The sequence below is a fragment of the Polyodon spathula genome, chromosome 28 (assembly GCF_017654505.1).
Source record: "Polyodon spathula isolate WHYD16114869_AA chromosome 28, ASM1765450v1, whole genome shotgun sequence".
NCBI lineage: Eukaryota > Metazoa > Chordata > Actinopteri > Acipenseriformes > Polyodontidae > Polyodon > Polyodon spathula.
This window is the reverse complement of record NC_054561.1, coordinates 5264681-5290482: the sequence shown is the minus strand read 5'-3', so window position 1 is coordinate 5290482 and position 25802 is coordinate 5264681. Positions and strand designations below refer to the sequence as shown.

General features: G+C 38.9%; 1 protein-coding gene across 6 annotated transcripts in view; it reads right to left on the bottom strand.

Annotated features, from left to right (window-relative positions):
• Positions 1-25802, bottom strand: part of LOC121301844 (vesicle-fusing ATPase) — a 62556-nt gene that overhangs the window by 14436 nt on the left and 22318 nt on the right. For all 6 annotated transcript variants that reach the window (XM_041231485.1, XM_041231488.1, XM_041231490.1 and 3 more), the window contains exons 4-16: positions 25369-25408; positions 20145-20311; positions 19760-19867; positions 18175-18250; positions 16110-16265; positions 12313-12512; positions 11021-11186; positions 10416-10490; positions 7752-7939; positions 2798-2893; positions 2240-2396; positions 1514-1647; positions 973-1039 (exon numbers count right to left, since the gene is read on the bottom strand). In XM_041231485.1, coding sequence (XP_041087419.1) covers positions 973-1039; positions 1514-1647; positions 2240-2396; positions 2798-2893; positions 7752-7939; positions 10416-10490; positions 11021-11186; positions 12313-12512; positions 16110-16265; positions 18175-18250; positions 19760-19867; positions 20145-20311; positions 25369-25408 — 1630 coding nt within the window. The remainder of the gene's footprint in view (positions 1-972; positions 1040-1513; positions 1648-2239; positions 2397-2797; positions 2894-7751; positions 7940-10415; positions 10491-11020; positions 11187-12312; positions 12513-16109; positions 16266-18174; positions 18251-19759; positions 19868-20144; positions 20312-25368; positions 25409-25802) is intronic.

Here is a 25802-nt window from a genome sequence, read left to right as displayed (position 1 = left end):
GCACCTGATGTTACACTTATGCCTGCTGGTAGCTGTTGGTTGAGGCATGTTGCCTTCGCTCACAGAGGAGCGACCTGTCAGGTGTTGGAACCCTGGAGGGAAGAAGGTTATCGGAATCGCATCCCATAGTATTAAAAAAACAGGCGGGCTTGATCAGAGGTTTGCATTATAATCATGCAAACAGGAGCATGGGCTTACATTTGGGTATAGGCCGTTTTATATGAAATGCAGTTACTTTTCTGGTTTCATTTATAAGCCCATGCATCTGCATGCAAGTCAAAGCCACCAATGGCTGGTAAGTGCAAATAATAATGTAATAATAAACTAATATTACATTAGAAACGTTAAGAACAAGAGGAAGCCATTTGGCTCATCTATTCGGTTTCCAGTCGGATTATAAGGGATTCCAATGACTCGATAGCAACAACATGGCTTGGTAACCCATTCCATACTCTCTGTGTAAAAATGTCTCTTATGCTCTATTCTAAACCTGCCTACACTCAATTTTCAAATGTATCCTCTAGTCCTGGTCTCCATGCTATGTTTCAAATAGTGACAAGGATTAACTTTGTCAGCTACTTTTAAGATTTTAAAAAATTCATTCGAGTCTCTCATGGCCATTTTTTAAACACAGGCTTAATAAAACACTCAAACAATCTTTATGTAACATACCTTTCAGCTTGGTATAAGGCCAGTTGCTCTTTCCTAGACTCTTCAAAGCCATAATGTCCATTTTGTAATGTGGGGTTCAGAATTGAATGCAGTACTGTATTAGAAGTGTGATCTCACCAGTGCACTCTAACCTACCTTTCTTTATACTCCCGAAACTGTCTGGTTCCTGAAAATGATTATTCTAATAGTTTTTCTAAAAATGTCCTGCATATAATTGTATGCATGCACATATGCGCATGTGTGCCTAATGGCCAGAGCTGGTCTTGAGAAGCAAGGTGCACCAGAAGAGAGCCCTCTTACCTAACAGCCGCTCAATATCATCCACCACAATACAGCTCAGCTGGGACTTGTATGCATCGTCAAAGATCTAAAGATACAGGGAATGAAAACAATGTTTGTAAGAAGACAGAAACAACACACTACATCCTACATATATAATAAAAGCTTAAATTAGTTTGTTTATGATTATTTTAGTTAAATTCCTATAGCACAATAACTGAACTACAGTAAGTATGGAAATATGGACATTAGTTAGCTTCAACTACTACTTTAAATGTTGCATTTACTAATCCTACAATACTAAAAACCACACCAAAAGGTTAGATTAACAGTAAGACCCATTCTCTGTACACTCACACAAAGCAGAGACAGTGTAATGGGTCATGCATTATGAGAAATGATATAAAAATGAAATTAACTTACTAATGAGCCACTACGTCTCCATCAATTACCATACATTGCAAATGTATTATTATTATTATTATTATTATTATTATTATTAAGATCTTGTGTTTTAGAATACAAATGCTTAGTGTCTCCACTGTCTCATGGCCCCCTTTACCTTCTTCATAGCCTGGCACTTGGCAGTCTCTGAGAAGCCAATTGTCATGTCAGGTGAACAGATCTTAATGAAGGGGAACTGGGACTGCTCTGCTATCTTGGCTGCCAAGGCAGTCTTGCCGCTGTGTGGAGGACCTGAGGGTGTCAGAAAAATAGATCAACTGCATTGAAATTAAAACCCAGATTATTCTACAGAACATACTGGAGGCAGGGAGGATTTATCTGAAACCCTGGGTATAAAAAAAGCAATAATTTATTTTCTTAATTTTGTGTCTGATCAGCTTCGTAAACCAAGGACCCATTGTTGTGACTTACAATACTCACTGGTTGTCTTTACCACATATGAGACTGTATCAGTGTGTTTTGGTTTTTTGTTTCAGTGTTTTTAAACCTGACAGGGAACAATCACACTTTGTTGTAAACCCCATCCTGCTCAAGAAATTAAGATCCATCCTGCTTTAAAAATAATTTGCATCATATTAAAAAAAAAAATCAAAAAATTACTCAAGTGTTTCATTGACATTTTATAAGATTAATAATACAAGTAGTGCAGTCATCACCCCCAAAATGGATTTTTTGACTTATCATACTTATTCCATATAACCATTTTAAAAATGAGCAGTGAAGCAACATCTATTTCTACACTATGCACAAGGCTGGAGAGAGACTGAGAAGCAGTGTGCAGTCCTGAGATTCTTTCTCAGACTGGCCAAGCAGCAGCCCTTACCTTCCAGCAACACGCTAACCAGTGGTGTGCGGTCGCTGTTTTTGGTTTGCTGGACCAGCAGCTCCCCATCATCCAGGACTCGGGAGACAGGGTCGCCCCACTTAATGATGCCATTCCTGATGTAGCTGGCATAGTCCTCTTGGTGTGTGCCAAAGGCCTGGAAAGCACAACAGGGTCTGGGTTAGTGAGTTTGTGTGATCTGATATCCCAGTACAGCACAGGCCTGCAGTGCATAGAAAAACGGTTATCTTTTAAATAATTTAGTATGACCTGCGTTGTTACAGATGTTGGAACCATAACCTCAGGGGGGGCATTTTAATAATCTAATCTATTTAGATCAAATTAGATGTAACACTGCTTGTTTTAATAGTACACACATTGTAATGTATCACTGGTCACTGGTTAGCCAGCAGAGCTGCGTCCTGATAAAGGTGTTCACTGGTCCTAACAGGGGTTTAGGGTCAAGGCATCCTACTGGGATTGATTTTTTTTTCATCAGTGACGTAACTCCCCCATTTCTTTGGTTTGTCATGCTATCCTGATGGCCAGGTTACTCACAGGTTTGATGTCGTTGTCCAGCGATGCAAAGAAATCACTGCGCTTCACCTGCAGCTTCTCTGCCTTCTCCATATCCACTTCCACCTTGGTACTGGCCTGGATTTAGAAAAAAATATACGTAGATTAAAGATTATCCACATTCTCGCAATCAGATGAAAACAGCATTTGTAACATCAGATGTAAAAAGATAAAAACTATTTTAGTTTTTCTCCCTAATTCAGAATGTCCGATTACATTCCCTTACCACAGCTACAACCCAAACGGCTCAGAAGAACAGATGGTCAGTGGGCTCCGCCGATCTCACAGTTAAACCAACCAACAGCGGATGTCCCTTCAGGACTAGTCCTGCAGGTATCTCTTAAGCTCACCAGGTGCCTGGCCAGCAAGGGCCACTGTGGTGCGGTGAAGTGACTCCAATTTAGGCTCCTAAAAACCGCAATGCTCGCTGTGGAATCCCCGGCGAATCTCACAGCCAGGAAACAAACCTCAGCTTCCCTGACTGTATGACCCGCCGTGCAAACCATGCAGGCCTTTACCAGGTGAGCCACGTTATCCCATAGATGTATAAGACTTCTAGCATTCAGTGCCAATCTTGACTGCCTTCTGATACTGAATGTCAAATAAGAAGCTTATACATGCAAAAATATGACATTAATATTAGCATTTAATACTACCTGTCTATACTGACATTTAAATGGGACAGGATAGGACCTTTAAATTTCATTTTGACAACACAGTTCCTTTCAATTAACATTTCAAAACTAGACAAAAAATAAATTTTAAAAAATCCTGCAGACATCACACCTGCATGACCTCATGCCCCAATGTTTCAACACTATCAAATATCAAACAGTGTATGTGTGAGCAAGTGTCTTATTAATCTAATCAGCTGCCTGACATTTCAACATGCTCCACACAGCCTCCTAGCCAGAACGTTCTCTGCTCCCTGCTGTGTGCGTGTGGGTGCACGTGGGTGTGCGATGAGCCACACAGGAGTCTTCAGGGCTTCCCGTTTCAGTGGGAATTACAAGCTGCCTAAACCCCAACGATGTCACCCCATCTGCACACCAGAGATATTTAAAGATGACCATTACACACGTAGTATTGGCTTATACTGGATCTTAGACTGGGCCTCTTACTGCATTAAAGAGGTTTTTTTTTATCTTTTGATTTTTTAAATAAATCAATTTTTCTTTAATTCATTTTTGTCAATTCACTCCATCTGTGTGACATTAATTTGAACTCACTTTGGTGTACGCCCTTTGTGGTTTATATTGTTTGAAAAAAAGGTCAAAGTATTCCAGAAATATATAAATAAACTAAAACTACATAGACCCATAATTTTATATGTGTATGTTTGAATAAACAAATAAAAATGTAAAACATATTGTCAAATTCTCATTAAGACGAACTCAGATTAACACATTTCTACACACATGACTTCTTATAATACAAATTAACTAAACATGAATTTCCAGCCCCCAAGGGAAGAAAATGTTGAACAAAACAAATTCCCCAGTTAGAACAGCTGAATGTAAAGGATATTGAGAAACATATTAACCTGCATCCAGATCAGTGACTCTACTGTATTTTAGTGCTGTTTTGGGACTGCTGATCCTACGATGCACTTCGAATTGCCATAGTGATCATGCATCAATGTCATTTCCATGACACACTGAAACGAATGTCCAGCATAAAAACTTGCAGACCAAAGTGGAGATGCTGAAAGGGGTGGATAATGCACAACCGTACATCCTGCAGGTTTTGTAGGTATCTCTTAATCGTCAATTGCTAAACACCTGGAACACACAGTAATTCTAACCTATTAAGCCGATCATTAAATCAAGGAATTTATTAATGGGCTTGGGTAAAACAAAAACCAGAAGTGTCTGTGGCATTCCAGGACCAGGGTTGCCTACCACTGCTTTAAACATTTCTGAAAAACCAGGATACATTACAGGCCTATAAACAGCAAAACTGTGAATGCAAGTGGTCAGTGTTTCCAATTTGCTCAGTACCCTGATGTTGAGGATTCCTTGTTTTTGTGGTTTGAAAATGCCTGTTATCAAAATGGGATATGCAGGTTTTAAGTTGTAATGTATACTTTAAAGTTCACTTACAACCGCACGTTCAATAAAATGAACAGTACTTTTAAATGTATAATACTTTTCGTTGCACTGTAATTTAAAACGTAATTTCAGTGTCACTTTAACTTCAATAAAAATTGACAGTATGCATCTGGCTTAAGACTCCTAACAATAAGAACTACTGACAAGACATATGAAATTCTTATTAAATGGAGAGTTGACTGTTTATATGAGGAGGCTCGGTGGTCCAGTGGTTAGAGAAAGGGGCTTGTTGCCAGGCGGTTGCCAGTTCAATCCCACAATTTACTGCGTGACCCTGAGCAAGTCCTTGTGCTGTCCTCCAGATGAGACGTATGTGACTGCAGCAGCAGTTGTTGATGAAATCTGGGTCTCTAAGTCGCTTTGGATAAAAGCATCTGCTAAATGACTAATTAATAATAATAATAATAATAATATGTATGTCAGCATGGTTTAGTCTCAGCTTGTCTTGGACACTTGACTTAAAACTGAACTCCACCAGACTGTATAAAATGTAAATGCAAGCATAGATAATTATACATGAATCATGTAGCCAAATGCCCAAGGTTATGTATCTTCAGTGCTGTCATCCCTGTCAGATCAAATGAGGTTTCTACAGTACATGTGTGACTGAGCGCTAGGGTGATCACAAGCTTTTCATCTGTAGAGGCCTGGTCAAGCTAAAGGTTTTTGTTAGTCTCAAAGGATAAACACTTTCCTGCAATACTTGCAGCTGTAAAAAAAACACCTCAGGATGGCCAACGATGAAGAAACATGGTTTTCTGGTAAAGACATTTATTCTGACCAATACAGATGAGATCAAATTGATGCATTTGACTTTAGCATTGACACACTCTTGAAAACTCTCTGTAATTCCAAGCCGACACTGTGGAGTCTGTGCTGGAATTCCTCTGTGGATGGGATTGCAGCCGACAGCGGTTCAGATCCAGTTTCAGAAGGGATATCCTCTTGGCAAGCTGCCCTTGGGAGCTCAGGACTCGCGAGGACACCAGCAAACCGACAATGAGGGCTGGATTGCTGCCTCATTTCATGGAAAGGAAATTTACCAAGCCATGCATCTTTGCTGCATTTTTACCATAGGAAAGCAGTGACATTTGCGGAAGGAAATCCACAATGACAGAATTCAAAGTAATGGGAGAAAATGTTCAACAACACCCTCCTCTACCAAAGATGTCAGGTTTCTGGTTTCTAAATAAATAAATTGTATTTATTTGTTTCGTTTCTGTTTTGCATAGACATCTAAAACTTATTTTTCTTTCAAACTAGCCTACAAAGAATCCATATTACAGGTAATCTTCGTCTTCTTACCTCTTCTGATGAACTCCACACAGACTGAACCATATTAATGTTTTTATGACAAGAGGGTGGTTGGTAGGAGTTAGTAAAGGAAGACACAATAAAGTTGTAATGCTAATAAAGATTTCAGAGGAAGCCCAGGTAGCAGGGTGGCAGATATCCTGTATTGGGCAGATTTTAGTTTTGCCCCTCTATTAACCATACTTTACCCCATGGGTTTTGATGGATCCTGAAGATCATTTCTTTCCGAAGCAGCAGCAGATTTTGATGCAGAATGAATTTGTCTGTTTGGAGACAGTTTTGCCCTGGTTTTGTGATCCCTCTACTGGGATTACAGTCATTAGAAATACAGTAGACATTTTTCTTACCTGCAGTAAACTGGTAAGCTAAATTGTTGAATAAAGGCTATGGCTCCTCTGAGGGTCCATGTGCTTCCTTGGGTGGTCTTATGTGGTAGCCCTACCACACTCTAGCAACTCATCTATACAGTTAGTCTGATGTAACTGATTTTATTGTAACATGATACATCATTTGTCACTGATTTTGTACATTATATTTGTTTAAATAATTGATGTTTGCTTCTGCTAACAGGGGGTTACGATTAGCAGGTCATTCGTCCTCTTTGGTTCACAGCAGCAACCAGCTCTGCAGCATCTTTTCAAAGCTGTGCTGGCCTGTGCAGGATCTGCACAGATTTCTGCGGGTACAGATCTGTGCAGAACTGTGGAAATCTGCACTACGTGAAGAATGCCACCACTGTACTGCTTCAGGACGAGAGAAGCGTGGTGTATTGAGCTGCGTGTGACTTATGTTGTGATGATACAACCTGGCGACTTCTTTCTCTGAAAATCCCAGTTGTCGGCAGTGATCGCTAGATTTTTGTCACTAGGGGAACCCAAGTGTCGCTGGAAACCTTCATACCTTTACAGACTGGAAGTGGCTAATTAGTGTAGGCTGCTGCTTCTCCTCCTCGTCACGCATACTAAACCACTCCCGCAAGGAAAGATGACGGTGACCTTGTCAGAATCATTGGAATAGCTGGTATAAAAAATATTTTAGCATCTCGTCTTCTGCAGTTCTGATCCCAGCGTCTTGTGTTTAAGGAGGATGACCAGCTTTGTCTGGTCGTAGTTGGAACAATGGAGCCCTTTCCTTCTGTGCTGGCGATCTCGATATCAAACACACTTAAACACAGATCCTTGCTACAACTGAGCAGGACACCACACTGTCCACCAGACACCTTGATAAAACAAATATCAAGGTGTTGTTCTGTACAAATTTTATTTACCAAGACCAAAAAAAGAAAAATGACTATCCTGGTAAAAATGGAACAATTATGTTCATTAATAAATAAAGCTTTAAACAAAAAAAAAAAAAATTGGCTTTTGGATAAGTGATTGACAGGTGCAAATAGTTGTATAATTCTAATTTCTCCAAGTGTCATTTCTTGTCTAGTTGGTTGAACCCAATGACTCGATGAGGAACACTGCTTTGTCTCATTGCCCAGTGCACAGCTGAGCACAGGTACTGACCTTGATGTGCCGGTTCATGGCGGTGGACTGGGCGGCTCTCACCAGCCCCTCCAGCTCAGCTCCACTGTAGTTCTTGGTCTCAACAGCAAGCTCTGCTACATCCACATCAGCGGCCAGCAGGTTGAACTCCCTCATCTTGACTGTGTGGATGTGGAGGATCTGGACTCGACCCTTTTCATCGGGCAAACCTGAGAGGAAGGACCGAGGCAGATCAGTACACACTAGAGTAGCTAGAGAACCAACAGAAGAGATGGATGCAACTCTGAAGTCAGTTGTTTCTTACTACTGGGCGTGCGTTTTCTGTATTCAATAATGCTGAAAACTGGTTAAAAGAGCCATAACATCACATTTAACGCAAATGAAAAAAACACAATTATTAACAGTTAAATTACTTAACATTTTACTTTACTGTACATTAAAGCATCAGGGTATGTCACCTACTATATTGCAAATGCAAACGGAAAAAGAAAATATGTACAGTACTTTCAGTACTGAACAACAGTCACTGCAGTTTATGGTAGCTGGAAAAGGGGTAAATTACCTTGAACTTTATTTCAGTCTGCTTTACTGTCCTCATTTGTTTAATCTGGCCAACGTGACAGTCACGTTCGCAAGCAAAATTAGAGCACGACAGAAATGTTTAGTTCATTTTAGGTTTGAGTTAGGACTTTGGAGTTTACACTAGTGGGGTTCCTGCAGTTAAACCAGGCATAGACCATAATAACAGTGAGTAAATTAGAGAATTACAGAGTGATGGAGAATCTACCATTAAAAAGTACACAGTGTTCCTGTTTCTTGTGCTCCTCCAGATAGATCAGATAGGTAGATTTCTTTATATAGATACTATATATTTATATAGATTATCTATAGATATATAAATAAATAATTGTTCATTTTGAAACAGACCCACATTGGTCATTTCAACAAGTGCTATACTGGTAAAGTATATAGTATATAGTATTACATAGCCTTTTGATTGCGTCTCCATCTTCTGACACATACATGCCACAGTTTCTCTTTTCTTCAGCAAACAAAATTACTTTTCTTTTAAAAGCTGCATTAAAAATGTTAATGAAATTTGCTGTGCAGTCATTTTAATATACTGGTACTGTACAAAGAGTAAAATCTGTAGTGGGCAGTGTTGTGTACTGCTGGTCTTGTTCAAGCGCACCAGAATAACTGACATGCACAAATATAAATTGGTCCCTTACTAAAAACCTTGAATCCAAGTCTCTCCCCCCAAAATGTAACTTATTTTGCCCACAAAAGTGCAACTTAAATTCGACTAAATAGAGTATATATACACACACACCTGCAAACATACACCCCCCTGCAAAGTTTTCACATTTTGTTGGCACCTAAAGGTACTTCACGACTCTTTCAAATTAGACTTTACACGTAGAATCTACACAAACTACACCACATTTATAAAGTATAAAAATGCATATAGAATATAAATAAGTAAGATTCACAGAGAAAAACAGGTTAATCTCAGTTGTATAAGTATTCAATCCCTTTGCTACTAAAGCCCTTAATCAGCTCAGGTGCAAATGATTTGTTTGAAAGGTCACAAAATTAGTGAAATGGTTTCAGCTTGTGTGTACTCAATCAATCAAATTGGTTTAACTTGTATTCATTTCCCTCAGGTATATAAAGACTTCAAGCTGCAACTCACATAGTGATCCAACAAAGCAACCATGAAGATGAAGGAGCTTTTGAAACAAGTCAGGGATAAAGTGGTAGAGAGGCACAGAGCAGGAGAAGGGTACAAGAACACTTCAAAGACGCTGATTATCCCTCTCAGTACACTACCCAGATCACATCGCCCTCCCAAACTGAGCAGCTGGGCAAGCAGGAAACTTAAGTACTTAAGTTTTGCTGACATTTAACCTCCTCCTCATATAACAGTGTTCAGTTTAACCACTACAGTTTTGAATAAAAAAAGTTAATTTGAAAAACTGTGCGTAAATTATTTGTAATTCAACAAAATTATTGGTAGGGGGTGAATACTTCTGCAAACCACTTTGTGTGTGTGTGTGTTTGTGTGTGTGTGTATATTATCAGGTTGTTTGTGCTCATTAAACAATGTCATGCCTAAACATATAACTGTTGCTATTTTCTGCATTACCTTTGTAGTCTTGCCAAACTCACCAAGAGACGAAATGGGATGGATCAAAAGGGTCATACTGTATATGGCGTAAAAGCAATCTGTTAAGACAGCCCTGACGAGGTCATACCACCTTGTGTGATCTATTTTATCATTGCAGCAGTCTTTTAAAATTGAACTGTGTTTGGAAGACTTTTTTACACTTTTTTTCTAGTGTACTGTACTGAGGATTTCAAGTGGCTGCTTTGAGTCTAGTGCAGTTGCTCTTTCAATTCATTCCAGACCTGGTTTCAACCTGCTTCTTTATTACAATTAGGTTCTCTAAAGAATTAAATACTTGGTCTCTACACTGCACAATTTAATCATTAGGGACATGGCTGGAACAAGGCAATGGACTGTAATAAATTGCCACAAGTGAGTATCACTGGTCTTAACGCAAGCCTTCCTTACGTTAAAACAATCAAGGAAATGCCTTGGATCAGGAAAGAAAAAAGATTATTTTTATAATTAAAATAATAAATAAATAAAGTTGCGGTATATAGAAACCAGTTTCTTACCGATTTCCATCTTCACCTCCAATCTTCCAGGTCTCAGCAGGGCCTCGTCAATCAGGTCAGGCCTGTTGGTCATTCCTGCAGAAGACAGAACATTGAAGAACACACTCAACAGGTAGAGAAATACTAAGAGAAGCTTAATAAATTCAATGACAAACATTTACCAAAACGTCACTGAATTTACACAGCACCTCCCCAATAACACTGTAGTCAGGAGCCATAGTTAAGAGATTTGTGTTCTGCTTTCCAACGAGAATACAAGTTAGTGTAATGGCATTACAGACTACGCCGTTCTTTAAAGGGTTCTGTGGTATAAAGGGCTGCCTTACAGCGAGGCAGTATGTCTTTTAGTACTTCCAAATGTAAAACTATTGAGTATTTAGTAGTTATGGGAGACATACAACTGTCTGCAAAATCCTCACTATGCCTATGCAACATCCCTCAGACTATGTCGCTGTCATTACTGCACATACTTTACCTCTACACTTTTTTCTGGCTACTAACCACTACACTTGCATAAGTAGCGGCTGTGCAGACAGTATGCTTGCTAGCCATGTGGCTGCGCATTCTAGATCATCTCCAAGGGGCTCTGGGGCAGGGTGGCGTACCAATGACCAGGATGTTGTTGAGCTGCTCCACGCCGTCGATCTTGGACAGCAGCTGGTTCACGACAGTGTCATGGACCCCAGTGCTGCCAGCCATGCTGCCTCTCTGCTTACAGATAGCATCAATCTCGTCGAAGATGATGATGTGGAGGCCGCTGTTCGCTCCCAACTTGAACAGAGAGAAGAAATGAAGAAAGGAAATTATTATTTGTTCATTTACACTGTGGAGAAAGCTTGTGGTTGAGAGAATAAAACATTGAACCAAATTGTAGAAGCAAGTTGAATAATGCTAATTAAGCAAATGATTATCATCTCAGATTTTTTTTAAAAGCTTCTTTTTATTAATTCCTGAAACTCGCCCTTTCCAAAAGAGAATTTGGAGTCTGTACTTTTTTGTAGTTGTACGGTCCTGTAAAGGATTCAATAATTGATTAATTCAAAGGTTTTTTTGTTAAAATAGTACATTGATAGCAAGACCTCTCAAAGGGACAGACGTGTGTGTCTGTGATGGATTAGGGTCCTATCAAAGCAGCCCTCTGTTTTTCCAGCTCTCATACAGGGTGATGCATCTCATTAGAAAGTGCCCTCACAATGGCAGCCTGTACCAACACCTAGCTTATTGCAAACATGCCCTTTGCACTATCTTCCAGGGCTTGTCATCGAGACCTGCTGGTCAGCACTGTAACATTTAAAAGGTTTGGAGGGCGGTGGATCTGTCTGGGAAAGGAGTTTTATCAGCAGGCAGGCAGAAAGCCAGAGGGGCAGGTTTGAAAACACCAGAGATAACCCCCAGGCTTATTAAAGGTGCAGACGGACACCGCCACCGTCTGATCTGTCAGCTCAGGCACAGAGTATCAGGCTGAGGCAAGATAGGAAACCCAACTCAGGGGAAGGGCCAATATTATCCACATTTCAGGTTATCGTATCAATTAACGGTAAATTACAAATATTTATTCATGGCTTTGGAAGACAAAAATGGTCATGTTAAATTGAAGACTAATTAGCACATCTCATTATGGCAACACTGGTCGTTAAACGGTACTAACTCAGCAGAATTAATAGGATCCTTTAAGACCAAACTTGACAGTTTTGGGATCAATCAGCAACCACAAATCACACACACACACAATGATGTCCACCTTGTTCATACATTGTCTTATGCTTTAAAAGTCAGTAAAACAAAATAAGACTTGTCTAACATATCCTACTGTATATATTAGTCCTGTTTTGTTTTGTGTTAAACATATTCTAGTCTTTATCCACTTGTTCATTCCTGTGCAGTCTTTGTAGCTTACCCTTTTCTGCTCGTCTTCAGCATCGGCGAACAGCTTGCGGATGTTGGCTTCAGACTCTCCAACGTATTTGTTGAGGATCTCCGGTCCATTCACTATCTTGGGCTCCCGTGAATTCAACATCTTCCCGATCTGTCGAGCCATCAGGGTCTTACCACAACCAGGGGGGCCGTACAGGAGGATACCCTTCACATGCTTGCAGCCTGGAGAGGTATTCAAATTCCAAAAAAAAAAAAAAATCTTCAGAAGACACCTATTTGTAATGAGTTCTCAGAGACGTACAACATTTCCTGGAGCTTACAGATACTGTGAAGTCGATTACCTTTCAAAATTGTCCGACTGAAAAACTTGGTGCCACCTAGTGAGTGTACAGAGGCTACACAAATTAGCATCTCCAACAGGGATAGTCTATGGATTATTTTTCACAATTTTCTCCAGTCGCAACTGCATCAGTACACCTTGGTCTACATGATGTGGGTGCTTTACTGGATTCCATACTCCTAACAGAGTGTATAACAGAGTAACAGGACATTGCAGACATGGTGGCTTATTGAAAGCAGCAGGAGTGGAGTCTTGGACGACAGCAAAAGGAGACAGTACTACCTGAAATATCTCGGCAGCAGTGTAAATCTTAATTTCTATAGTGTGGCTACTACTGCTATACTGGTAGCACGTCTGGTTGTGAGGATGCACATGACTTCTATTGTATGTCTCTGGAAGGATTAAATAATATTGTGATTTGGTCGCACCTACGGAACTAGACAGAACTCAAACTCAAACGCTCAGGGTATATTATAGTGAACCTCAGATCTGTACTGTATAGGTACCCTTGCTGAATGTCAGGCTGTGCTACCACAACACCACAAGGTTAGCGACAGGAACACTGACACTTAATTTGTCACCTGGAAGTTTGCAGACAACTCTTGCATTTGCTTATTATCATGCCTTTCATGTTAGAATTCCCCAAGCTGAGTAGCAGGATCGTTTCAAATGCATACCCACCATGGCTGTAAAAACACCTGTTTTCTCTTGACTTCAATTGGCACTGAGTTCTGTATCTCTGGCACACATGTTCACATACAGACAGTGGATAATCTGCCTCTCAGCACCTGTGCATTTTCCAATTAAGTTCTCACCTTTACACTATCACAGAGCCCCACTCATTACTACAGCCAGCTGTCTTCCAAACAACCCTCAACAACATATTATTACAGAAAGGTCACCATAAATATACAGATATACAGTTGTGATTACTTTTTTAATTTTCATTGATTTGTTTAATATTACTGCATCAAGATGACAGAAGAGCAGTGTATCAGTGGTAAGTTATACATACAGGGCACTCGCTTGCATTGCTATCTTTTCAGGGACATTATACAGACTCTTATTGTACCGCAATAATCTCTCTCTCCAAAATAGAAGGGAATCATGTTATTTTTCACTCTCTAGTTTGATTCTTAAAGCATCTTTTGAAGGAAACTATTTTTCTGAATAGGGATGTCTATACTATAGGCATTTTTTTTGCTGTGCTCAACAAATTAAAGACAACTCAGTCACTATGGTGATTAAAATGTATTTTGGGCGAGCAAAATGTAAAATTACCTTGAAGTCATGAATACTTTCAATAAATACTGTACATACATTATAATGCAAACGCTAGGTTTTATCATAACCCTGGCTCCCTGTCACAAAGACGGCCGAAGTGGTTAGCGTCAGAACCAGGAAGGAATGAAATACACAGACAGGACAGATGAGGTGAATTGATGGTGACGCCTGCTGGCGCTGGTTTATTACAAAATAAAAGGTTTAAACAAACAGAAAAACAACAGGACACGGCACTTTACGCCAAAATAAATAGACAAACAAAAACGGACTATACTTAACAAAACACACGGTGCACGGACAGACACACTAACAAACACGGTGAGCAGATAAATAAACAAGTATCATGCTGGTCCCACCAGCACGCAATAGCAATTGATATTTTAACTCTCCTACTCTCTCTCCCGTTCTCCACTCACCGAATAGCCAACCACGAGTATGTGAAAACGTGCATCTATATATACTGTTGTGCTGGGATTCAATTACTAATTAATTATTCACTTGAATCCCAGCACGTGAATTAATTATGTACAACCTCGTGCTCACATTTTAACTACTTTAAATGTAAGTGATGTACAATCCCAATACATTTTAAACACTCGTGCTACAGACCCGTTTATATCCCATGTACCAATGACTGTGCCAGTACCGAGAACCAGGTCCTCCTGGGCCACTTTGCGGCAACTAACAGCACCCAATCCCGGTCTTACCTGATCTTCTCCAAGCACAGTGGGAGCAGTGGTTACAATGGAAAAACATAGAGCAGAGTCTTGGGCCATCTGTGGGCCAGTGCATCTATGCAGAGAGGGTGATCAATCTCCAGTGGAGAGAATGGGTGGACTCTTGGGTCGCAAAGAGATGCATCTCTGCACACCTGAACGTCTCCCTGATGAGGTTCACAGCCTCCAGGTGCAGTGCCATTCTGAACTGTGGGGGCCACCTCTTGAGAGAAGGTTCACCACCCAGTTCCTCACCCCTGGCAGTTGAACTGCTCTTACTGAATCCAGGTTCTCGTGCACCCATAGCAAAAGCTTCTGGGCAACACAACTGAGATCGGGATGCCGAGGACCGCCATGGTGGTTGATATAAGCCACCACTGTGGTGTTGTCTGCGTCTCCCTTGCATCTCCCTGCAATATTGCTGCAGGACCAGATGAACTGCTTGCAGCTATCTATACAGCTGACTTCTGTAAAAATTGATTTACTATTATGACTATATTACATAGGAGACCCTGACATTGACGTGATACACCCATCTTAAAGAGTAAGTAGCAGAGTTCCGAAAAATATAGCGTTAAACATCCCCACATGCTAAATAACTCATTACAGCATCTACAATGTCACTGCAGCCACTTGGAGAACAACAAGAAGGCCTTCTAATCAGTTACAGTATTTATCGTTCTTATATGGCCCTTAATTTTAAAAGGTACCAGTAAACGTTTACCATACGCATTTGCTGTCTCAGTTTAAAAACTTCACTATGGCTCTCAACATAACACAGTGGAATGATCACAGTAGCAAGCAGTAATTGTAGTGCAGTATTGTCATGTGTGAAATCTTTAACAATAAAGCCAAAATGAAAATGCTTTCATTTGCAAGCACTGGCAAAATCAGCTCAGTTTTAACGGTGCAGAACTAATTTATTTCAATGTTTTGTTTTGTTTATGGACTTCGCAATATCTGCACGATGCCTGTCGTAATAGTCATATCTACAATGTGTCGACAATAACAATCAAACAAGTCTGACACAGACAATTTTGGTTGTTTTTTAAATCCACTGATGGAAAGGTTCGGTCTATTTTTAATGTTTTCAAGCAAATTGCCTTCATCAATGTCAGTCTCGTATCCACTTTGACACCTGACACATTATTCCCCTTGTCCATGGTATAGCCTAGGTTAAGATGTGCGCTGTCATTAAAAAAACAATAATAATTCTGACCCTTCTAATGCCCTACTTACTCTTTAAATGGCTTGATATCAGATGGAAATTAAGTCACATTAGGATTATCTATACTGTTAAAATATTTTCATATGACTGACCCCTTGTGCTTGCATTGCACAGTACGATATTCTATATTTTATTAAATCCCTAACTAGAACTGTTTGAGAGTCATCTAAAAAAAAAAAAAAAAAAAGAACCAGTAAAGGAAATTCAGAAACAGGTGAAAAGGGATGAGATGAAGGAAGCAGCGGACTCACCCATCTGTTCCACAATCTCGGGTGGGAAGACTCGAGAGGCGAAGGCTCTCCTGAAGATGTCGGAGAACTCCTTGTCCAGACCCCCGATGCCCATGCGTTCAAAGTTCCAGTCTGGGTTGATGATGGACTGCCGGCCTTGCTTGGTTTTGGCTTTGCCTACGACACAGATGAGGGGCACTCTATTAAAACACATCCCTGTGCACCAGGGCACCTCTCATACAAAAGAACAAAGACCCTACGCCAAGATTTCTACTTGGGCTCTCTTTGTACAGGCAAAACAAAGTCAGGTACATAGGTGTTTATTTTAAAAGGCAGTATTACCAAGACAACCCCACTACAGTATCTAAATTCTATTGCAGGATAAAAAAAACTATAAACTTGGGAACATTTATGTACAGTACAAGTTAAAAATGTTTAAATATACTTTTTAGCATCAAAAACATACAAAGGGAAGGCAATCTTACTGAAATAATTGAATTTCATGTTTGCAAGCTCTGACTGACCTCTGAACTATGACATTGTTCAAGAGATTGGCAAAGTATGAAATCCACATATTGAGAATGTGTTCCAGTTAAGTTTACCTGGTACTCCAAACAGCAAAAAAGACTTTCATGTAAACATTTTAAAAATAAATCTCCCAATTTAACCTCAGAGCGCACATAGGATGCACTGTGGAACTGAATTATATTACTATATTCCTAAACTGAAACTTAATTATCTAACATGAAGAACTGAAGAATTCATGAGCAATCATGAAACAATTTCCACATCAAGACCGTGACAGTTTATATTTGCATTAAGGATTATAAAACAGTCATTTGCAGAATAATTCACATTCTGTAAAAACAAAATGAAAGACACACATTTAGAAACAGCTGCTTTCTTAATGATCTAGACAGTGGCAGAATGTGTTATATCACATGCCACTCTTTCCAACGTTGTTTTCGAATGCGATCGATATATCTGTAAATTGCTGTGCCTATTACAGCTTTTAAAATACAATGCTTTGGCACCAATGATGCTACACAACTCCAATTCTCTATGTTTCATGCCATGTGCTTCATTCCAGATGTACTGCCAAATGTAATGTTAAATAATTTTTATATAGTTAGAAAGGTTTAGAGCACAAGAAAGTAAAAATCAGCTTTATATTGATAGCCTTTAAAAAGCTACTTCTATACTCATCTATTCTAGAATCATCATTAGGAGAAAAAAAGTGTTATCCTTGATAAATACTTGTCTGCATTGCTTCCCGGGTTACAGTATAACTGTCGAATATGTCATTCATAACCTCATAATCCTGCAACTAGCAGTATAAAGAATGCAACTAACAGGTTTCACGGGAGGGAGAAAGCTTGTCCTTTACCACTTCCTTAGTAACCGGGCTATTACGAACAAAGAAAAAAACAGACACCACAAAGGAACTGGTGGGTGTCTGCTGCCCCTTTGTGGCACAGTTTAAAAGCATGCAGAAAGGAAGAATGTAAAGACCAAATATAAAACAGCAATGGACCAAAATCTTATACTAGTGATAAAAAAAATAAATAAAAAAAACTTGATAGGGCTCATCCAGAACAGCAGCAGACCAGCGTGGATCTTTTTACAAATTACTGCAAGAACATGATTGTCCAGTGTTATTCTAGAGAAAACACTATTCCTAATAGTTTTGGTATTTTTTAATTCACAGTCACAGGGTATTACTACTTGGTAACATTTGCCTGTAAAGCGATGTTTTGTCTAATGGCAAACGCTCCCAAGTAAATGTTGGGAAATGTAGTGGCCAGTTGATTTATGACTCAAGAGTCGGGAATATGTTTAAAAATATAACGCTGCAATATGGACAACATGGCACACAGCAAAGGTAATGTAATGTGTTTCATATAAACTTTGCAGTGTTCTGAAACACTTAATTCCTCAGCATGCTCAGGAACAGAGACAAGTGTGGAATATCTAATCTAATAAATGAGCATGCTATAACATTAGCATACTGTGCCACAGGCTGGGCTTGACTTGTAATGTGATACACAGATGATACACAGACACACAATGGGGTCTTAGCACCTACCAACAAGGGTTAGAGAAGAGCTCTCTGCTTTCTCAAACACCACCTGACTGTTCCCAAGGATCAGACCAATTTCAATCTACAGGAATGAAGAAGAAAATCTGTTTAAGCACAACAGAAAGGTACAACACGGTTTCATATAGTCGTTAATAGTTATTCAGGCAATGAGGACATTTAACAAAGAAAAGTGTAAGAGTAAAACTGTGCATCATAAATACCATATGGGAGATACTGAAATTGAAGAAGGACTCTATGAAAAAGATCAAGAGTTTATGTTGACTCAAATGTCTTCATCAAGGAAATGTGGTAAAGCTATAAAAAAGGCCAACAAAATGCTCATATATATATATATATATATATATATATATATATATATATATATATATATATATATATATATATATATATATATATATATAGTATAAAAATATTATATATATATATATATATATATATATATATATATATATATAAAAAATGTAATGTAAATCAAGGGAAGTAATGTTAAAACTTTACAATGCATTAGTAAGACCTCATCTAAAATATTCTGCTCAGTTCTGGTAAACTCGCTACAAAAAGGATATTGCTGCTCTAGACAGATTGCAAAGAGTTACCAGAATTATTCCTGGTTTAAAAGGCATGTCACATGCAGACAGGCTAAAGTAACTAAATATATTCAATCTTGAACAAAGAAGACTATGCTGAGATCTGATTCAAGCACTCTAAATTCTAAAAGGTATTGGCAATGTCGACCCAGGAGATTTTTTCGACCTGAAAAAATAAAACATAAAGGGGCATTCAGCACAGAAAATATGAGCCACTTTTTTTGCACAGAGAATTGTGGGAGCCTGGAACCAACTCCACAGTAATGTTGTTGAAGCTGACACCCTGGGATCCTTCAAGAAATTGCTTGATGACACTCTGTGATGAATAAGCCACTAACAACCAAACAAGCAAGATGGGCCGAATGGCCTCCTCTCGTTTGTAAACTTTCACTACTTGTGCAATCCCTACACTGTGGATAAATACAGAAGCCTGGGAATCAGTTATTTTGCTTTACAGAGATTTCCTGTGCACGTGTCTAGAAAAGTGAGTACTATGGGCTGTTCATGGGTAGCAGTTTATTCTAGTGATAAGATCTCAGGTTTCAATGACTGCATGACTGGGGAGAAAAGGGTCACTTAAGTTCCACCTCAGCTGTATAGCGGTGTAAATTCAGAAGGACACACACACACTATAAAATTCTAGTGCTGGAACAAATATGGGTTTTTCATGTTCAAATATGCTTTCAAAATCAAAGTAAACATTTTAATATTCATTAATTTTGAATTAGCTGGAAAAAAGTATAATTGGTTCCACATTACAGTAAAATAAATCAGATTTCTATCAAATTAAAAAAGAAAGAGCACTCTTCAGTACAGCAGAATTTGTATCACGTATTACAGGCCTCAGTGACGCACTGCTTTCCATCGCATGATTTTATTTTTTTAATGCAGTCACTTACACATTCTGCTATATGAACAAATCAGTGAGATTTTTAATTTAAACAATCTTTATGCTTTTAGAATCATCTGGTGTATTCCCTTACCTTGTGCTTCTTGCCAGAAGCTGGCTCCCCCTTGAGGATACTTGGGTCCATTGCCTCGATGTCCTTCACCAGGAGACCAAACAGCTTGTCATTGAAGCTGAACACAAGCTACAGTGCAACAAGTACCAGAGAGAGAGAGAGAGAGAGAGAGAGAGAGAGAGAGAGAGAGATGAAAAAGTCAGAATCATGGAAAAAGCATTCAATCAATAAATACAGTAAGACTTCATTTTTCCGCAACTTGATACCGTGCCCCTTGTCATTTTGCAAATCAAGTCAGGCCCGAATGATAAACAGAGCTGCAAACAACCCTCTCTGAGTGCCGGGTCAAGCATACACAGTTTAAAAAATAAAATAAAAATACAAACAGCATGTACATGTGACTGACCTGCTGTCCCACAGTGAAGGCCTGGTTATTGAACTGCTGAATGTACTCTCCAGCCATCTTGTCTGAGTCGTAGGGGCTTGTGTCAATGCTTTTCTTCTGCAGGAAGTCAATTTCGATGGTCATGCTGCCCACACACTGCTTCGTCTTGTCAAAGGTGTAAACGGTCACTGTTGGAAGAATGGGATATTGAGACCTGGAACAGTGCAGATCCACAGTAGCTAAAGGAATTTAATGGAATTCCATTAAAGTATTCACACACAAAACTGTATCTCTATGATCACTTAAACTGGACTGGTTTGTCATACATTTAACTGGTAAGCAATCTGATGTAATGTTACTGTTAGGCAGCAGGGTTAAAGGTTTACCCAAGTAAATTAAAACATTAATCTTTCTTCATTCATTTTTCCATCAGAAAACTAGCCCTTGACAAGACAGTGTGCTAGTTTTTGTATTTTAACATTCACATCCCTGCCACAGCTGTAAATACACAATTACAGCCATCAGTATCGAGCTGTCCTCTAGTGTACGGACAATCACCTCTACAACCCTACAGATTCAGACATGCTCAATAACTTAGTTTCATTACAAATGGCCATGTGGTATATACACCTCTGCTCTATCTGCATCATGATGGGAATACAATTTAAAATAGAAAACCAACTCTTACGCAGGGGTTTTCAACCTTTTCCACCCTTCTTCTGGCTGGAGGTTTCATCTCAAGTCCACGTTTACAATTCTCGCTTTAATGAATGGTACCACAGTTCCAATACAGGTTAGAATAATCTAATTAACACATTCATTTTTCTCTGCTGAGTTAATATATAATTTATGTCACAACAGGGACTGTATAACTTTCAGTGGCTTGGCGCTTTCTGTAGACTCTTGTGTTTTGTTCCCTAGTTTTTCTTTTGCAAGTAACAAATGTATATATTTTTGACTGGAGGAACGATGTACAGTACTCTACCAAACACCGAAAACGCATTCAACCAGCCACTATTGGTGTTACTAAAACGTAATCATTATTTATGTTTATTTATTCTTCTACAAACTGTAGAAAGATTGTGCTTCACTGATTAACAGTCAATTATATGACTAGTTAAGCTTCATGAGCAGCACAGAGCGCTCTCCAAAGGTATAATCACCCCCCCCCCCCCCCCCCCCCCTTATATGATAGCAGAAATCCACTCAATCTAAACCACACATGCACACACACACACACACACACACACACACACCTACATTAAAAAAAATCGAGATCATTATTTTCTTTTACTTTGATTTTTATTTTTGCATTTCTGAGTACCTCCTATGACCCTCAGAAGTACCCATTTGAGTACATGTCCCAGCTGAAAACCCCTGCTTTAATTAATTCAAATTTTCTGAAATTACTAGGCTTGGCCTATAGTGCAGCCACTGCTTTACAGACAATAATGAAATGGAAAAAAAGAGGTCATGTCACCTCCCATATTACTATGGGAATTAGTTTAATACAGCACTGCTTGCCATGTGATCTATAATGACTTGGAAAAAAAACATTTAACTTCACCATTCCACAGTGCTAATTATTTATTAAGATGGCTTCTACTGCAAACTGTCAGTGTTTAGCGTGAGATGATAAACAGCAGGCTGTCACGGTTATTAGCAAGTCTGAGGGGTCAGTTCTTAGTGAAAGTGTTGTCTGAAATGCAGGTAAACAGCGCTTCCACTCCCCCGCATGGAAAGAGCTGCTGTTAACATCTCATACATCAGACAATAGCGTTTTTGGCAATTTCAGCAGTAATTATTGACTTGTTCTCTGCAGTGAAGCTCTGAAAAGATGCAGGTTTTGTAAACAGCTCCTCTGAAGTAAGTTTAAAAAATACTCGTATATGGAGGGCACTCATATTCCCAGTCTGACTCCCAGTACCTCTAAAGCACAAACTCACACATCCTCCCAGCTCTTACCACTAAGCCACAGTGCTTCCCACTTCCACTTCCCACTACTAGTTTATACTTCCTCCTAGTCCTAGCTCTAACCACAAGACCATACTGCTTCCCAGTAATCCAGCTCTAACCACTAGGGCACACTGCTTCCCAGTCCCTGAGCTCTAATCTCTGGGCCAAACCTCCCTCCCTTCAGATGCATTAACCCAGTCTTTTAGCACTAACCGTTATGCCACACGTCCACCAAATGCAGTTTGTAAAGTGCAGATTGTGCTCACAGGAATTATAACAACAATGTTCTTGTGTATGAGACCAAGCAAACGAAATAACTATATAGTTTTTTTTTTTTTCTTTAAATAGCAACTTTAGTTTTCCGAAGTGTTGAACATCAAACACCTTGTTATACGGCCTTACATCCAGCAAATGGTGGTCAGTACAAAGTTTCAGTGGGCTAATCGTGTCCTATAAATACGAGCGAAAATGAAGGAAGGATTTCAAATAACTTTAGATATATCAACGATTAAACTAAAGCAATAGTGCTGAATACAGAAATACTAAAATAAACTACAATTCAATGTCAAATGTTTCATTTAGAAAGTCTATTTTAGTTTCTTTTAGTATTTCTATATTTCCAATAACCTGAAAGTGCTGAGAGCGAGGAGTAAAACTATAGAGAAAGGTTTTTGCAAATGCCTGCATTAGAGATATAATCAACGTCATCACACTACACTATATAGACAAAAACGAGGGGAACAACATCTATTAGTATCAGGCATTTTGGAGTGTAGTTGAGAAAAGCAATAAATAGTTCAACAAACAAACTACATTGCTAATTTAACACAGGTTTTTGCATGTACAGTATATTGCTCAAATTCCAACATCTATGTCATTGTATCATGTTTGAAATGATTCATAAAAGGATGTCACACTGTTGGTCTTCAGCTTTACCAAGATACACCCACACAGTAAGGACAAGTCAACACAGAGAGAAATTGGGTGCAGGTAAAGAGTTAAGAAATTGTTGCAGAGAATACAGACAACGGCTGCTTCTAAACCACAAAACTTTCCCGAAGCAGCACTGCAGTGTCCCTACCCTGCGATACCCAATTTAAATAAAAAAAGGGAGCCTACATACACTCTTGTATTCAACACAAGTTTGAAGTCTGAGAAAGCTTTATAGATATAATTACTGCCTGCAAAATCTATGTTAAAAGGTACAGTGTGGGAGTGTGGGCCACAGCTTTGCATGTTGTCACCCTTTTTAAAAAACTGTAGTTATAATAATGCGGTTGTAATCCTGTTAGAAAATGAATAGATATACTACCACTGCAGTGCTCCAGGATTTAAATGCGTGGCTAATTATAAGTATAGAGAACAAAGAAATATAGTTTATCTGCTTATGATTAGCACCCAGTATGAGGCAAATCATAAGCAATGGGGCTGGGCAGCAGAGAATTAAGTATTTTAAGCATAAAATAATAAGAACTGGCAATTCAATGTGTTGAGGAGCTGAGAATGCAGTGTTTATTTTGTTTTTTGTTTTTAATTTAGTGGCCAACTATTTTACCCAAGATTTTCTTCCGAATTTAGAATGTCCAATTACATTCTCTCTCTTCAGCAATCTCATATAACAGCTCAGGAAATCTGAAGATCAGTGGATGTCCTCCGATCCCATGACCAATTGCCTCTTTACACCCAGGAACACGAGAGAGGATGGAGGCAAGCTGTGGCCTCTGGAGGACAAAGGCCAGCCCTCCAGGTGTCCACTTCAGTTCAGCAGGCAACTGGCCAGCAGGGTCCGCTGTAAGGTGATGAGGAGAAACAATCCCTGACGGTTTTACCTCTCTAACCCGTGGGAACGCCAGAGCCAATGAAACGCTCACTCCGATGCTCATTATTAAGGAGCATGGAGAAAGTAGAAAGTGCAGGAGAACCAAGTGTTTGGTTAAGGTGCAGGGTTGAGGTGCAGGGTTAAGTTGCAGGGTTGATAGCGCTGGAGTGTTGCGTGTTGATTTTCATGTTGCCGTACCAGCAACACCAGTGAAATGTTAAATAATTAATCTGTATCTGCTGGACAGAAGACAAAAGCTCCACCTGTGAACCTTAGATCTATTAGGGTGCCTCAAACACAGTAGGGGATATCTATAAATGGCCAGCTGCTGTTCTTTTCTAACACATTCACTTGAACTCTTGTTGGATATCACACAACAGTTATGCTTCTATAATTTTCGTTTATCAAAATGTATTGAGCACCCTCTTAAGAGACTTACGAATCGATACCAAAGGGTTTTGGAATGGGTCCAGTTCCACTTTGGGATTTCAGCAGATATTCAGCAGACAGGATAATCTATATCTCTAAGCACTTTCTATTCATTAGCGGCATGGTACCTTCTGTTGTGTGCATTTCAAATGTAAAACTTTCTTGTGCTTTCTTGGGGGTTGATAATCAGCAGTACCTGTGCCTTCAAGATTAAGGTGAAACCACTTCTGATTAATGCAGAACTGTGTTTCCTCATAGCCCATGAGAGAAATAAACTGCCGAGGTAGTGTACTGTACACTAGGGGTGAGTCAGTATACAGGTATTGTGGTTTAGATACATCATGGTATTGATACCGTTCCTGTTATGCTGCACTGCAAATATCGTAATTACGGTATATAACTTAATGCTGGGTTCGTGTTCCTGTGACCAATGAGAAGGAAAAGGTACTTTTCACATAAACACAACAAACCTCAGTACTACTCAGCTTTCTCACCGAGCTTCACACGTGAACATTCTGAATTAGTAAATGTCTATGTTTTAATCAATACACCTAATTGTGTTTACCATCAAATAAACAAAGCACTTTTATTTAAATGTATTTATTGATTTGTATGTTGGAATTGTTCTAAAAAACTGCAGCACCAAGCAAAGGCTAGCTCTTAACAACAGAATAATACATGCCGTGGCAGTATTGTGCAACTTTAGGGTGTTCTTTTAAAGTTTAAAAATTTTGATTGTCTTTAAATAAATAAATAAATAAATAAATAAGCGTTAATTGTCTTTTTTCAGCTTTTTGTCATAGCAAAATATAAAATAGTCAAAGTTTAACGCATTCCGTGAAAGGAAGTGTGATTTTTGTTTGTTGAGGGTGTGTTATTTTTGTGAATTGCACTAATTTTCAGTAGTATTTATCCACTTTTAGTGAACCTTCATTTTATAACTTGCATGATGTATTCTAAACCGTGATATTAAGGTTACCATGAAAATGTTATATCGGTTCATCCCTATTGTAGACAGCTCTTTGATTAACTCAGTCTTACCTTCCACTTCTTGTCCAATGGATAGTCCAGCCCATTTCCTCTGTAAAAAGAAAAGCAGAGCATTAGAAACAGTACTGTTGTGCGATACACAGGACTGAGCTGCTGTCACTCAAACAAGATCTGTACAGAAAATCTGATTGCAGGAGTTCATAGGCAAATAACATCTATGTTTTAATAAATTCCAGGCCTTTAAAATAATAATAAAAATAATAATAATAATAATAATAATAATAATAATAATAATAATAATAATAATAATAATAAAATGGACGTAAATCAGAATAAAATAAACATTTTGCCAATGACGTATCAAAGATGCTAAGCAAGATTAGTAAGTTTATTTATTTATATAGAGCCTTTCATACAATGCGCTTTACAAGTCAATAAAAACAAAAACCATACATATATATACCGTTTAAAGGAGAGAAGCCAGA